This window comes from Tripterygium wilfordii, chromosome 8, assembly GCF_013401445.1.
Source record: "Tripterygium wilfordii isolate XIE 37 chromosome 8, ASM1340144v1, whole genome shotgun sequence".
NCBI classification, from domain to species: domain Eukaryota; kingdom Viridiplantae; phylum Streptophyta; class Magnoliopsida; order Celastrales; family Celastraceae; genus Tripterygium; species Tripterygium wilfordii.
This window is the reverse complement of record NC_052239.1, coordinates 1978661-1994947: the sequence shown is the minus strand read 5'-3', so window position 1 is coordinate 1994947 and position 16287 is coordinate 1978661. Positions and strand designations below refer to the sequence as shown.

Here is a 16287-nt window from a genome sequence, read left to right as displayed (position 1 = left end):
TGTGGCACGTGATTAAGTAAAATATGAAGAAGAAAAAAAATTCATTCATAAAAAAACTCATGTTTTGAAGCCGAAAACAAAATGAGATCAATCATGCAGTATGATATTGTAACGCATCATTCAATCAAACATTCTTTTGTCCAAACACGGTATGTTCAAGACAAAAAGGGTACATTTAAGAGGTGCAAAAACAGTGCATTTAAGAGGTGCAAACACATTGTCAAATGCACCATTATCAAGCCTTTTTTGTATCTTGCTTAAGAATTTTAAGGGGTTGACATAGCAAATTGTATTTGTAGATAAATACCTACTGCATACAAATCAACAACCATGGTGGAAACGGCCAGTGATCTAGCAAGATCAATGGTGATAAATCTTGGCATCTCTAATTATTCAAGAAGTGATTTCACAATGAGCATACCCTCAAACAAGATATCTCAAAAAATAAACAAGTCAATTGGGATCCACAAAAATTAAATTACAGTAACCTAAAAGTAAATAAAAACCTCTGCCTGCCTTCTCCAAAGATGCGGAAGTGGGAGAAAAGGGGTTCAACAACTCTATTTTAAGTCAGAGACTCTTGTAAGCTTCTCCAATTGGTATTGTCATTCAGCCTCACCACCAAAAACTTCCATGATATCCAAATCTAGATCAGATTCGCCCTCTTTAGGAACCTTACAGTTCTGCAATAATAGGGCCAGATAGATTCCACAAAATCCAGGTACATTTCCACTACCCATTCCTTCAATTCCTCCAGTTTTTTCCTAGATAGCTCTTTGGGATTTTTCTTAATGTTTGCTATAGGATCCCAAACACGAGCCCGTACATCTGCATTGAGCTTCCCCTGTGCAACATAACTATATGCAACTGAATAGTATGTGGGTACGTTTTTAATAACTTGAACCGTCTGCCTAAAGGTGAATACGTAGAGTGCACACAACGCCCGAAACATCTTGATGTAGAGAGCAACAATCAAGGGACCCAAAACCCACAAAGGAGTCAACTCCTTCAACACGTCAGCTCCATGTATGGTGTAAACAGCCACTAAACTTGGGATGCTGCAAATAATAGCAGAGAAATTAGAAGCAGCCAACAAAATCTTTAAGCTTGCCTATATCAAATACACAAGATAATAACTGAACTCTATTTTATTTTATTTTTTTAATATAATCAGGACTCAATTTAAAAGGGAAGTCAATGTCCGTTACAGAGGTGTCCTTCAGGAATGGAAGGCACACCGAGCATAACATTACCCCAACGTCAAACTATTAAGCGAAGGAATTGGAACCTTGAACTTACAATATCAACAGAGGTATCTTTATTGTTGCATCCACTCCCAAAAAGTACTGCCAAGACGCCTTAAGAAGCTCACTTCTTTCCTTGTTTTGAGAGGCCTTTTGAGTTTGTGATATTTCACTTGGAGGGACTCCTTCCAGAAGTTCATCTTCTGCTTGAATTGGTGAATGTGTCCGCAACCGTGTCAACCATTTCTTGAATAATTTGTGAATTGCAGGAGACCCTTCAATTGTCTCATTTGCTTCAGAAGTATAAGAAACAGGAGCATTGTGCACCTTTGGAGATTCCATCATGCTTTCCTCCGTCTCTTTTGGCACATAGGAAAGTTTAGCAGAATTTTTGGGAACTTTTGATCCATTTGCTCTGCTTCCTGATTCATCATTTCGCGCATTGCCTTTAAAGGATAAAATTCTTAAAGCTTTAACTTCTGATCGACATGAACACGAAGCCTCTACTCTGTGGAAACAAATTAAATGAACTCAAACCATTTTACCACTGGCAATATTATAATGAAGAGCGAATTTCAAGGGACAATGGCAAAACATGACTGATAAGGAAAAGCAGTTGCTTATCAAAAAAAAAAGAAAAGAAAAGCAGTTATCATAATGTTACAAACAAGATTGAATTCAAAGGATGTACAAGCAGCAACAATAGGAGCAAGAGTGATAAGGTATCATTTGAAGAAATTCACTTCATCCAATAAAAAGGTTCGTCCTCTTCGTACCAAATCCCCCACCCCTACTTTTTTCTTTCATTGATTTTTAGCCATGTACAAAACATAACAGTCAGTTCCTTTCTGAAAAGATACTTAAGATCCAACAAGAAATTAGCCTTCTAAGAGTCAAACAATTTGCATGCATATATTACAAGGGACAACATCAACCAATTTAAGTTCAATAGCCAAGCATATAATTTAGGAATAGAAACTAAACAAAAGAAAAGTTCTCACCTTGTATGCAATTTGTGTTTTAGTGACAAACACCTATCTCTTCTCCCTGCAATCTGAACTGTTACTGCACAGTGCTTCAATTTCACCCCTTTGCTCCAAGATAAAGGCCTCGAGGGAAATGTTGCATAAGAACCCTAAGATTATTAAAAAAAATACTAATAATTCCTCATAAAAATCAGATATAATGAAATGAGAAGTCTGAACACAAGATCTCATATGCAAGTACATCACGGGGTTTAACTATCGTTAGAATTTAGAAAGAAACTTAAACATATAAATAGAGTAATAGAAAACCATGCAAAAGAATTTTTCTTTCATGTAATCCTTATTTTGGTTTACTATGATTCGAAAGACGAATGCAGCATCACTTGGAAAAAGCAAATGGCACGCAGTAATTGACCGTACTGAAATCATTACTCCAATTAAAGTTAATTAGCGGAGCAGTATTCTCTATAATGAAGAAAGAGGCACACTATGAGTTAGAAGCAATGATCTTAGCAACTAGCACATTTCACAAGTATCAAGTACTTCTCATAAGGGGAAGAGAAACATTAAAGAATCAAGATATACCAAACAAAAACCAAAGATCACTGTCATTTGGGAAGTGGCCCTGACACTACTTGACCCTGAACTTTTATGTTCTTCAACAACAACGCAAACAATTGATTTTCATTTAAGAATCGCCAGAAATTCTCTTGAAAGAGTGGCAAAATCCAGAAGACGTAAGGTCCATTAAGTTCTCAGTTTCATAAATATATAGAAGCATTCACAAACTGGTGGTCATGTCCGCACACAAACATGCCAGCACACATGGAATTAGAGATACATAGAATAATTAATCGCCATTCAAAATTTAAAAAAAATATACATAGAACAATTAGTGATTAACACTTTGAGAAATTACCTGCACTTGATGGGTCACCAAAGACATCATCCCCGCTTCAAGCACTCTCTCATTTACTCAAGAACAAGAAGACCTAGTTCAACAAACAGCAAAATCATAACCACTACTTTTTCCGCTGATAGAATACCAGGACCCACAGTTTCGCCTCATTTTGAAAGGTAAAAGAAAATAGCCTTGAGAATGTATCATGTTATTGCCGACAACATCAATATAGCAGAGCAAAATCTAAAATGATAAAACTTTTTTCACATCACAAACATAAATTTTCTGAATCACCGATATCTAAAAACTCCAAATATTAGAGGGCAAGAAAGAGCCAAAAGTAAGTAGCATACATTTGCACAATCACATCACAAGGATCCAAGTGTAATCACATCACCAACATATATTTGCATAATCACATGCATGCATGCTTAATTGAAGTTCCAAATGTTGGCACATCACAAAAATACATTTGCAGAGTCACATAACAATTATCCACACTTAATTGAAGGGAAAAAGGAGAAAACAAACTAACAGATACAGAAAAGATAATTGAAACCTCGGTTAACACGATTTGATTTGGTTTTCTTTCTCAAAGCAGAAGTAGCCGGATTATGCCCATTACTAATTTATCCAATTTTAGCTTCTCATTCCTCAACTTGAACTCTCAGACAGCTAAAACCGCAATATAAAGAAACAAATTTACATTAAAAAATCCAATCTTAATTATCCTCCCACCTCTACTGAATTTTCACGGCAACCAAACACCGATACAAAATCAAAAACATCCAGAGAGCTAAACATTCAAAATCGAATCACTGAGAAAAAAAAAAAGGATAATAGAGACTATGAAGATTAAATTACTGACCTGTGCCCTTGAATTCATGGGCCTCCCTCCGAGTCACAGGTGAGAAGGAAGTGCAGCTCTATTGCCGTGGAATCGCAAGAGCAAAGACAGAGAGATTATCAAACAAAAAGGTTTGAGATGTAATGAGACGATAACGTGGGGAAATGATAGAAGTGCTGTAGATAGAACGGATAAAGAAAGAGAGAATAACGAGTCCGAATTCGGATGGTGAATTTATTAGGGTTTATAAGAAATGGGGATTTTTACAGTGCACAGAAAATTGAAAGGAAGGTAATAAAACAGTTTTCCATTGCTTTGGCGGTTTGGCCCAATAAACCAATAAATTAAGGCGGCACAAAATGGTAAAGATTTTAGATTTCCACGAAAATTAAAATCCGTGGATTGATGAATTTATAAGGAAATTAATTTTATAAAGTAGAATTTTTTTTCAAATAAGAGAGGCGAATTCGAACTAATCTTACTAATGCCTTAAGTGTAAAATAGAACTATTCACTTGTCTCATAATCATGAATTTATTTGTTCACACACTCCACCAGTTATAGCCTTATAGGGCTGTCAATTGGGTGTAGAATTATCAAAACCGACCCGTACATCACCCCTGGAATTGGCCCAAAAGTCTAGCTGTGTACATCTGCAATGCATGAGATTATTATGTTAAAAAAAACCCCTTTTTAATTTTTTTTTGAAAAAAACCTTAATCCGGACATTCTTACTTCAATGAATCTTGAAGCAAAGTGAAAAAAACAAATCAAAGCAGCTAGATAAGGCATTTACTATTTAGCCTTTTCCTTCCTCTGCTTGGAACATGTTCTTGCCAAATCAAATTAGATGTCTGCATCATCACAATCAGCAATTGTCAAAATAAAGAAAAAAAAATCATCATAAAAGAGAATTTCAAGAAGCATCAGAGGAAATTTGACTTGGTAAGTTGCATTGCATCGAGGAAATTTGCTTGAATCAACCATGCCTCGATGTCGTAGGCAACAAATACCCTGGTTTAAAGAAAGAAGCCAGAAAATAAAAAGCCAAAGGTCATGTGGAAGTCGCCTAACTCAAGTGTTGGGGGCACAGTGAGCGGGAGAACAAGAAATCTCCTCAGGACTTAGTCTCTTTAACTGCTGTTCGTGCAAAAGAAACAGCACAACAAATAAGGAAGCAACACAAGATTTCTACAGCACCCAAAACATGACCCAATTACACAATGTTCAAATTAGTACATTAACGTAAGGGAAAAAAAAAATCAACCCCGTCCACGTATCGACTTATAATGATATTTTGGCCTTTGCATCATCAGCTTTCCTCTTGCTCCTGATAAACACCGCCACCTATCAGATAATTCAACTTTGAATAACTAGTAATTCAGCCATACTTACTGTCAAAAGTTATTATGAATACCTGAGAATTCAAGGTATCGATGCAACGATTGTGGAGTCATATTTCTAGCCTGGAAAGAATTGCATCACACCTCTTTCCCCAACACTCATCATAACCAGCTATCAAACAGTAGATGTGCTACTTTGGGATCCATAGAAATTTCCGCCACCACGCCTGGAGTGATTCTGGCCTCTACCCCTTGATCTTGGACCAGTATTATGAGAAGCATCATTTGATTGCTCAAAGTTGTGGGCTTTGTTGTTATTGTGGGGACCAACTGGCTGGTACTCATAGTGGGAAGTGTTCGCCTGTCTATCACGATTAGCAGGTTGATTATATTGTTTATTATCTTGCCCCACAGCACCCCAATGACCACGAGATTCATGCTCCCTACCAAATCGACTATTATGTCTACCACTTTTCTGGAATCCGAAAGATGACTGCTCATGTTCGAAATCCATATTTGATGAATGCTCCTGTTCACCGAGGCCACCAGGAACTTGGTTTGGGGAGTGGGACTGTTCCTTTAGTGACGACATCTTCCTTTCTCTCTTGGTCTCTGGATGTCGTACACCAGGAGCTTCTTCCACTTTGCCTTTTTCCAAGAGAGAGACTGACTGAACTACACTACCTCCCGTGGTTTCCGTGGGATCCCTCCTGTTTCCTCTCCCAACTTCAACCCCTATACCTTGGCCAATACTAGGGGTAGTGCCTTCGTTGGGAGCTGAAGAAGCCTGTAACTTGGGTTGCCAATGACAAGTTGATCGTTCCCGGCTTCCACGATTGTCTTTTGAAGCAGCTGAAAATTCTATTTGATATATCTCGGGATCTAAAGATTGTGAGTTAGATTTGTCCATGTCATCATCACTTTTGATTTTCTTCTGCTCCTGCTCATGCGTGTTGCCTGTGCCCTTCTGTCCCTTTGTGCTATGCCGCTTTCCTTTGACTCCATGCTCTTTCACAATAGGAACTGTGACTGGTGCAGAAGATTCAGAATTATCAGGCATGTGCCAGCCATCAGAAGAATTCCATTCATCAGTATGCTTGAGTTGCCCTTTCACCAAGCTTACATCAGACCTCCGGGGCTGCTGGTTCTCATTTAATTTTGGAACATTCTTGCTAGAGTTTGAAGTATTATACTTCCTATCTTGCAAACTTTGACCCATGGCAGATTCTGCAGAACCCCGTTGGCGCCAAGATCCATGAACTTTTCCTGGCCTATTCTGCTTAAAGTCCCCATTCCCCGCCGCAATTGCTGGCCCTCCCTTCTGAGTAGCAGGTCCAGCTGGAGAAACTGGTCTGCCAACAATTTCTTCCAATGCAGTCTGCCCGGTTGAAAGAGCCACTGGTTGTTGAAAGCTTCCTTGCTGAGCCATTTCTTTGGCTACAGGCTTTGGGACGTATCTCTCCATCTCTGCCCTCTTGTTTCTAGGATTGTTCTGTAACAACAGGTCGTTCTTTACAGAATTGGTATTCTCAGTTACAGAGTTCTCACCGACTTCATTGGCAACCTCAGCCTTGTTCTGTGAACGCACAGGGGCCCAAACAACGGCATCACCGCCATGGAATTTCTCTGCTGATCTATTACCTTGTTGATTTCTCATCCTGCGAGAATGCTGAAGTTTCCATTGGTTATTTACTCTCCCATGAGTATCTTCATTTGGTATTGACAAGTGCGGCTCTGAGGGCTGGTTTGAATCCTTAACGGCACCCGCTGACCTAACTGAACTAGAATTCAATGCTGATTCTTCTGCCATCCGGTTGCTGGCATCAGTGGGAGTGTCAAGAATATTTGTTTCCTTAGATAAGGATGATGGTACAGCATCCATGGATGACTTAACATCTGCCTTGTGCTTGTTCTTGTCACCCCTATTATTTTTCCTTCTTGGTTGTACTGATGACTCCGATAATTTCAGGCTAGATGCCATTTCACAAGCTACAACCTCAATAGATGCAGAAACATCAACTGATGCATCAGTATGAATTTTAGGTGCTTCAGATGTAGATGCAGAAATAAGCTGGTCAACAGAACTTTTTTCCAATGGAATATTCTGCTTTTGTTTATGGCCCATACGCTTATGCTTAGAATTAGGGGCGCCAGTTACATGTGGAGCACTGTCAAGGTCAGGAGAATCAGTATTATCAACTCTTTGTGATGACTCCACGTGGATCTGTGACACAACAGGTCCCCTGTTTGCACTCTTCAGAGTCTCCACAGGCAGCTCACCAACTAGAAAGGTTGGTTTTTCAACTATGGTGGAACTACTCTCACTAGTCTGCATAATTGTAATTGTGTTAGAAACCTTTGTTGAGGTTAGTTCTGCAGATGTACTGATAACCGAGGTTGATTCATTAGAAACTTGAGATTCTTCATGCTTATTCTGTACAGAATCAGTCTCGGCCTTCTGATTTAAACCTTCCACTGCTTGAGTTCGCTTGTTCAACTCTTCCAACTTTGCAAGAGCTTTGGCCTTCTGTTCTCTTTCCCGATCTTCCTCCTCCTTCTGTCGTTGTTTAACACGTTGCTTGGCTAGCTCTCTCATCTTAGAACGCTGATTGGAGCACAAACCACAAATGTATATAAACTCAGCATTCAAAACTTCATACATACATACATACATATATATATAACTGGAGCACAAACCACGAATGTATTACCTGCAACTGACTGTCACTTGAATTGAAGATGGGTTGCACAGCCTCTCCCTCATCCTTTCCCTGAGGATAGGACCCTGACTTATCTGTGGACTCCACAGATGTATGGTTTTGCATGAGAGGAATAGAACTCTCAGAATGTGTAGCTGCTGCTGCAATTGGGGAGTCCACAGCCGAAGCTTTCTTTTGCCACCCGTCAGCATCTTGCACATTAAATCTTCCTTTGCTGCCACGATGATCAGGTCTGTTGTGCATGCCGTGAGCAGGTCTCCTGCATTCCCTCATATTAGTGTTTTCCTCAACTGTAAGTGAAACATTTTGAAAAGAAGCCTAAAGTTGCAAACAAACCTAGAGGTTGCAGTTAAACTGGCATCAAATCTCGTATCTCCAGCATGAACACCTGATTCACGGGAGAGAGTTTTAGTGACAGTACAAATACGACAGCTAACAAGATATACAGGACTATTACCAGCATCATTTGATGGATGGTTGGCCTTAAAACCAATAGCTGGTAATTTATTTCTCTGCTCCTCCCTAACGGGAACAGATGTGACATCTTGTCGTCCATCTGAAGCCCGAACTTTCGCATTTAAACCTTCTATTTTTTGTATCAGGCTGGAGTCTTTTAAGGCTGCAGGGCCTTCTGGAACAACAACGGCCATGTTTTCTGATTTCTTCACAAAATGTTCATTGTGTGCCATCACATATCCTACAATTTCAGTTGAATTTACTTTGGCAGTGACAGAGCTGCCTCCTTGGATGTCTGAAGCCGCAGAAGCCTTTTCCCCAGTTGTTCTTCCTTTTATGTGCATCTCCTCATCCTTTTTGTAATCTCCTTGCAAGTCATCGTCCCAAGATTTTCTTGGCTGGTCCTCCTTCTCAAGATATGATGCACCACTCTCGTTCAACTTCTGATCATGTTGCTCATCCCAACCATCATGCTGCTTCAGAAGAACCTTGTACGGTCTACAAGGATCGTGAGACTGACTAAATTCCACTTCTGAGACCAATGGCTTCCCAGGAGGACCATATCCACAAGGTCTATTATGCAAATTGCTATTATCAGGAGCAGTTTGACCTGAATGCCTGTTGTATGCAGGACCAGCTGTCATTTCCATAAATGGAATATCTCGTTCATTGGAATTGCAGTAGACCATGGGAGGGCCATAGTAGCTCTCATAGGCCACAGGACCAGGGAAGAAACCAGGCCTAATTGGCATACCCGGGCGTATGTAAGCATCAGGCATATGAGGCCTGTACATATCTCCATTATTTGGGTGGTGCCCTCTTGGTCCTACACCAGGAGGTGGAACTGGCTGTTGATTGGCAAGAGCAGTAGCTGGAATCTGAGGACGATAGTAATGAAATGGTTCCATTGGGAAACCACCATGAGTAACAGGAGCCCCATATGGAGGACCGCCTGGAGGTCCTCTATACCATACGCCACCGGGATGATTATTTACAGGAGGACCATGCCATGCATCATAATGAGGTGGGGGCAAATTTGGATTGTGATGTGGTGGAGGATCCACCGGCCATTTCTCCACATTCGGCCTCATTCCATCTTCATTGTATGGGGAGTTATCTCTTCTCCAAGAATTTGCAGTTCCACTCTTGACATTTGAATTTATAGAAGCATTACCTGAAATATGAACACAGATACTCCTACATTGAGAAGATGGCAGAATCCAATGAACCAGATACAGAAAGTCATGGAAGAATTGCAAATCCTGACTACTAGAAGGGAGAAAAAAAGGTTGCTGCGGAAACACAGACCATCAGAAGTCCCACTCCCATCTTTCACTGTTGCTCCACCAGAAGATGATCCAGGACGACCATGAGAACTATGGTCTGTAATAAAATAGTTCATCAAGAATTAGGAATAGCTTAAAAAATGCTATTAAAAAATTGAATTCCATCTCATGTGGTTCAAATATCACGTAGCTAACATGGTGTTTTCATAGATTGCTGGTTTGACTGCCTTAAATCATGGTGTTTTTCTTTCTCAGGGAACATTTTTGATCTTATGAAGTTATCCTCCCTGTAATTTTCTGGGTTGCACCGTCGTGGTGCTTTAATAGATTTTTTCATTCAAAAAAAACTAACATGGTGATAAACATAATCAAACAAATCATAAAACGAAAATGCACAATTTCACAGAATCAGAATAACAACACATAATTACTAATCAAACAAATCATAAACTTGAATGCACAATTTCACAGAATCAGAATGCCAACACATAATTACTGACCCTTGGCTTAGCCACACTTGAGAAAATAATAAACCAAGAATATCTTAATGCAAGCACCAATTTGGCAATTACTCTGCTACACAATTCGGACAAAAGCACCTGGAGTTCTATTCAAGTGGCGCGTTTGTTAAAAACATAAACTCTGATGACAAAAGATAAGACAAACTATCATCTTAATTCTTAAAGACCCCTCCTCACTATCTCAATGAACAGCACCAAGCATTCTTAAAATTTCCTCTTACAAAATGGTATGACAACGCGCTAACAAATGAGAAATCAAATATAGTAATCTTAGAGCATCGATTTGTTGTCCATGACTTCAAATTTGGGGGAAAATAATGCGAGAGCACACAAATTTACGGAAAAGGAAAAGGTCATTTCGCACACACAAAAAATCCACTCATTCTGAAATCACAACAAAAATATTAATGAAAACCAGACTTCAAAGCACAAGCAGAAAATTTAAAAGCATGAGACAAGCAATGCACTACAATAGGCAACATGAAAAATAACCTTGGGGCTCTGAATTTCTTCCATCGTTGTCTTTTTCGGAACCAAGTGTAGGAAAGTCTCCAGATGTAAGAGAAAACCCATCTTTCTTAGCTGATGTAACTCCCTGCAAATTTCAGAATAAATTAAACAAACCGCAAGAAGGCAATTCTAAACTACACAAAAACCACAGGGGAAGAACCATGTGGTTAAGGGCAGAACTGGAAGCAAGTAACGTAATGCATGAGAAACAAAAGAGTACAACAGCTAAGTAAACCAATGATCAATAGAACCAAGTGGAAGCAATCCAGTAATCTTATGTCAACCAAATTAAGGGTTGTGGCGAAGTTAAAAACAAGCAAACACTTCCTCACTAAACTGCTCTCAAAACAAATCCCTTTTCAAATTTGAAGGTGAATGAAACTGGTTAATCCAATAATTCACTACTATCCTCCGATGAATTTATCATACTACTCAAAATTATGTCCCAATATGGCTAAAAAAAGGTTCCACACTTCCACTGCACCAAATATACCAACCATAAACTATAAATGGATGTATATTGTTGTCGGCACACACTGGAGGGGGAAAAAAACTAATCCAACAATGGATGAAAATTCAATATGATTTAACTTAAAGAAAAACCACCATACCAACTTTTCTGCCATTCCAGCTGCACCCCATGCCCCTGAATTCTCCGACGGTGGATCAGCAAATCGAGATAATTGTGAGCTACCAGGTCTTGTTTCAGCACTACGGGGACGTAGTGATGTAAGTGATGACTGACTTGATAACAAAGCTCCAGAAGCCGATGATGGCCTAGAATTAGAACCCCAAGCATTAGCATTAGCTTCATGGGCTCTGTCACTGCCAGCAGTTGATGGTCGAGTACCACTTCCACCAGACGAAGGACGGGCACTCAGATGGCTTGGCGAACCAGAACCACCATCAGTTTGTGGCGAAAGAGTTGAAGAACCCCATGCATTCGATGCAGAAGAAGATGATTTGCTGCCCCAGCTAAGGGTGCCCCTAACAAGTGCATGTCAAATGCATGGATCAATCAAAGCAAATAAAACATATTTCTCATCTGTATATAGATTAACAACAAAACCATCTTGCTAACAAAAAATAACAACTGCAGAAAGAGAAAAATGCGAACAGACACACAACACACACACAACCACAGAGAGAGAGAGAGAGAGAGAGAGAGAGAGTAACTCACTTGGGGACAATTTCCACATTTGGGTCCAAACCATGATTTTCTAACCTTGAAATAACAGAAAGAGAACAAATTATTCAGGGAGTGGATCTTGATATTTTGAACTAGCAATTTTTCATCAGCCAATCAAGTACCTTTGGCTGGGTAAATTTATAGGTTTCGGAACAGAAACTTTCCCCAAGACAGTCATGCCTCCTCTTCTTGCAGAGGTCCATCTGAAACAATACCAGGATCTTAGTGAATAACATATGCACTATGCTGATTAAACTATCATATAACAATCATCATCATCATCAAATCCTTTATCTCAAATGATGTTGGGATCAGCAAAACTGCAATATAACAATGAATGCTTTAAAAGCTACAAAAAAATTTGCTCGATTCCATGTCAAATATGACAAAGAAATCCCAGAAGAGGGCTGAACATAGGCACTTCAAAAGTAAGATGGTATGGGGTTCACCAAGACTTGCTACATTAGCACAAAAGTTGAAAGTAACCACTCACACCCAGCCCATTGCTACAGTTAGAACATAAATTCCCTAACAAGATATTAAATTTCTTCCAACAATCAATTATCGAGGACCTCTTGCTCTCAAAAAGGTAAGCATTTGCATTGCGTAAAACGAAGTGATGGTGTCTTTGTTACCACCTAGTAGGAGAAGGATCAAGGACCAAATATGGTTCCACTAATGACTGCAATAGGACAAGAAAATAACACAAACCTAACAACATCATAAGAACACATAAAAAGTAAACACCAAAAGCTATCAACCTTAACAATTATGTATAAATTCACTGTTCCATACTAACATTTATGTTCAAAATACAAGCAGCCTGAGAAAGGTGGAAACAATTCCATGACCAATACTAAGTCATGATTAATCATACACCCGACTTTCAACACTAATGATAGTCAAGGATCTTGTGCATATCATTTAACATAATGATCAGCCAGCTTATGCTTCTGGTAGATCATATGTATCATGTATGCTACTTCTACCAAACAATGGAACACAATATACCTTCTCTCTCCGGTTAAAATGTTTGATGTCATAGTTCAATTGTCGTTGAAAGATCATCAAATTAAATTTGACACAACCTGCACAAATTTCAACAACAAAAACTAAACCTGTTACAAAATTAAAAAAATAGCATATTTCAAAGAAATAAATAGCTATGAATAAATAAAATACAGATATGAAAACCACTTATACTTAGGCATAAAATAAATAAAAAAATTTTAATTTCTCATCTAGTTTGCACCACATTAGTTCAGCAAATGTAACAATACAATAGCAAGCTTATATAACATTTAGTTATACTGAGTTAAAAATGCTATTTAGAGGGTAAACCTAAAAGTAGTGGAAAGGAATTGCTTCATTGCAATGGGCATAATAGGTTCAAACTTCAAACAGTGAAAACTATCTCCCTTCACTGCAGAGCAGCAGAGGTAAGGCTTCTCTGCCTTGAACAGTGCAGGCAAGAACATCAAGCACTGGGTTTGAATTTGACCTTGGGTTTGACATCGGACCTTGTTAGTTTTACAGACATAAATAACCGCCAGGTCCTATAAGAATCTGCTAAGAATTGAAGTCAAGATGGTTGACAATTAATATTATCTGTAAAAGGGCTTCTTTTTCAGTGAATTAAACACGCACAAACGCATACTAAAAGGACATTAAAAAACAATAAATACAAAGTGGAAGAGAGAGAGAGAAATTATAAGTGTCAAAAGTCCGATACACCTAAGAATGATAAACATATACCAGTTAAACACAACACCACACCAAAATCTCCACGATGCGCATGCCTAGAAAATCTCAGCAGATTTCTCACATCTTATCTTCTATCACTGCTACCCGCACGCAAGTACCCTAGAAATGAATAGTATCTTATACACATGGGGAAAAAATTTACCACAACTAAGACTTCAAGGAAGGATCCAAAGAAACTGGACTAAAAAAGAAGATCAAGCAAACTCTATTATTCTTATTTGGAGAAGACTAACTAGGAGGAAAATATAGAAATGTACAGCACCCACTCATTAGCTAGAATCCTATCTTGTGTTTGGGTGCATGGAGGAATCATGGGGTACAAACGAGGCATTATGACAAATTAAACCACTACCCAATGGTTAAGGCCTCCTACACCATAATCTTTATTAACAACCACACTCAACCTCGGATGAGTAAGCCCTTGCCGCACCCCAGAACAAATAAGGACTTCAGATGCTAGGAAGGCTTGGCAGAACGATAATAAATTACAGTATTTAGGACTAGTTGACTATCTCTAAGAATATTCACATTACAAATAGGAGGAATATCATTACAAAAATGAGAGAAGCGAAAAACAGTCACAAATTTTTGCACTATCTCTAGGAATATTCACAAATAATCCTCAATCCTTATGTGGAAATATTATTTTTTTAACAAAAAAACCCAACTTCTCTTCAAAATTCATGCCCACTTGTACCTGTAACATCCCCCAACAGCCACACCACTCCAGCTTTAAGGTTGTATTGGTGATTCAATATCCATCTCAACAACATATCTATTTTTGAAGGAATAACTGGCAGAAAGGGCGTAGCATAAATTTAAAGGTGACTCCTATTCATTGTTTCCAGAAAGGAGTACTACAAAATTAGCATTATTACATCATCTACAAAGACAATTTGTGTTGTCGAGAGTTTAAAAAATCTTCCTAGGAAAATAAATTTCTTCCACAAGTAATTCACAGCCACAACTGTATAGCAGCATATCAACATTGAAATAGCATGCAATAGTTATAATAGGACTTAAATATAGGATTGCCTCATTGAAAATCAGAATTCAACAAAAACAGACTCAAAGTTCAGTCAAATTCTCAATTTGATTCAGGGTCATTTCAAACATTTACTAATTCTCAACTACAATGACGTCGGGCGAAAATCTCTCCCCTCCACTATGTCTCCCCACAATCTCTTCACTTAAATAAATCACCTCTATGCACTACAGACAGAAAAATAAAGTCCTGCCAGTCAATAATCCATTAGCTCATTTCCCTTAACCCCAAGACACACAGATCTTGTAGGGCCGTAACCAATACTCCTTGATTTCGGCATATTAGTTTTCTATCTCCAATTTGTAAACAATAGCTCCTTCTTACAAGTAGCATATCACGCCACCTTGTCTTGTCCAAGTTGGGGTCAAGTCTGACATCTGACGGTTTTCTTTACAGTTTACACTGACCTGCTATTCTTATGACCGGGAAAGTTTAATCTCCTTGCAATCTAACCCATGAAGAGAAACTTGACCTACACGGCTACACTTGCAAACTCTTTTCTTCGAACTGCTAAGATTAGCCTTTGCAGAATTAGAAGATGCTTCTCAGCTCATCTTGTGTTGCTAATGCCATCAGCAACAACAACTCAACCATCCTTAAGCATAATCAAACCGAAGGGAAAGAAAGCTGACATACATCGCTGCATTCAACCACTAACTCATTTTTCAAGCACAAAAAACCAAGAGAATAATCTCATGGATGCTGCTCTTTGCAAGCAATACAATAAATACATGCTACAAACATAAGCTTCAAGCCTTCAACGGATATCCATCAACACAATCTGACCATTCTCAAAATGCATACAATACAAAAGAAGCAAAAACTAACTGTTACAAATCAAGCAAATGATCCAGGCATGATTTTAGGTAAAATAATCAACCTAACCCTACCAACACTCATAATTCATCACGAAACTTGCTGCTCAAAGTAAACCCCAAACTAGCAGAAACTAACAGTCCCCAAAAACAGCAAGCATCATAACTTAACACAAAATCTCCAAACGGAACTGCTTAAAAATCCACAACAATCAAAGCACAAGAGCATGGACTAAGAATCATAACAAACCGTAATGGCTAGAGTCTCAGTTTTCTTGGGAACATAGAGAGCCGTAAATTTGATATCAAAAATACTTTCTGATTATGATTATCAATAATACTTTCGAATAATAATGCAGAGAACAACTTGCCTTAAACAAGGAGACAACTAGTGGCTTCCCTGTGAAACCCTAGATACAGAAAATCGATCTAGCACTTCGAGGGATGGGGGAGAGAGCAAACGGATCGAAACCCTCGCAGGTTTTCCTGTTTTCTCACAAGATCGCAAATGAGAGGGAGGGAGAGAGAGAGAGAGGGGGCGACGTAAGGTGCAGGCAACGACTGGGAGGAAGTTTTTAGATCGGAAAAAAGAACGAGAGAGGTAGGGGACTGGCAAGGGAGAGGGAGAGAGAGCTGAAGAGAGAGAGGAGTTGCCCTGATG

At 38.9% G+C, this 16287-nt stretch overlaps 2 protein-coding genes across 4 annotated transcripts; both read right to left on the bottom strand.

Annotated features, from left to right (window-relative positions):
* Positions 1-331: 331 nt before the first annotated feature.
* LOC120004017 lies at positions 332-4835 on the bottom strand. The gene is made up of 7 exons (XM_038853216.1): positions 4713-4835; positions 4461-4630; positions 4000-4154; positions 3150-3222; positions 2246-2379; positions 1300-1752; positions 332-1058 (listed from the first exon to the last, which is right to left on the bottom strand). Exons 4-7 carry the CDS (start codon positions 3177-3179, stop codon positions 647-649), a joined length of 1029 nt encoding a protein of 342 aa, XP_038709144.1. The 5' UTR covers positions 3180-3222; positions 4000-4154; positions 4461-4630; positions 4713-4835; the 3' UTR covers positions 332-646.
* Positions 4836-5018: 183 nt separating this feature from the next.
* LOC120004016 (protein MODIFIER OF SNC1 1-like) lies at positions 5019-16282 on the bottom strand. 3 transcript variants are annotated; one of them, XR_005469424.1, is made up of 12 exons: positions 15998-16281; positions 13014-13090; positions 12125-12205; positions 11994-12038; positions 11425-11800; positions 10796-10898; positions 9805-9879; positions 8498-9670; positions 8377-8428; positions 8032-8299; positions 5395-7925; positions 5019-5307 (listed from the first exon to the last, which is right to left on the bottom strand). XR_005469424.1 is itself a non-coding variant. In XM_038853215.1 (11 exons), exons 2-11 carry the CDS (start codon positions 13043-13045, stop codon positions 5496-5498), a joined length of 4635 nt encoding a protein of 1544 aa, XP_038709143.1. In that variant the 5' UTR covers positions 13046-13090; positions 15998-16282; the 3' UTR covers positions 5071-5495. The 3 variants fall into 3 exon arrangements, 1 of the variants encoding a protein (XP_038709143.1); XR_005469425.1 differs by having other exon boundaries at positions 5071-5324; positions 15998-16282; XM_038853215.1 differs by having other exon boundaries at positions 5071-7925; positions 15998-16282.
* Positions 16283-16287: the final 5 nt, after the last annotated feature.

What these genes read in the sequence shown, in the direction of transcription:
- LOC120004017 (XM_038853216.1), bottom strand. Translation starts at nt 3,179, where the DNA reads ATGATGTCTTTGGTGACCCATCAAGTGCAG. An exon ending in AAACACAAATTGCATACAAG is followed by an intron (nt 1,753 to 2,245) that starts GTGAGAACTTTT and finishes TTGTTTCCACAG; the next exon opens with AGTAGAGGCTTCGTGTTCAT. An exon ending in AAGATACCTCTGTTGATATT is followed by an intron (nt 1,059 to 1,299) that starts GTAAGTTCAAGG and finishes TATTATTTGCAG; the next exon opens with CATCCCAAGTTTAGTGGCTG.
- LOC120004016 (XM_038853215.1), bottom strand. Translation starts at nt 13,045, where the DNA reads ATGACATCAAACATTTTAACCGGAGAGAGAAG. An exon ending in CTGGAATGGCAGAAAAGTTG is followed by an intron (nt 10,899 to 11,424) that starts GTATGGTGGTTT and finishes TGAAATTTGCAG; the next exon opens with GGAGTTACATCAGCTAAGAA. An exon ending in AAGAAATTCAGAGCCCCAAG is followed by an intron (nt 9,880 to 10,795) that starts GTTATTTTTCAT and finishes ATTTTATTACAG; the next exon opens with ACCATAGTTCTCATGGTCGT.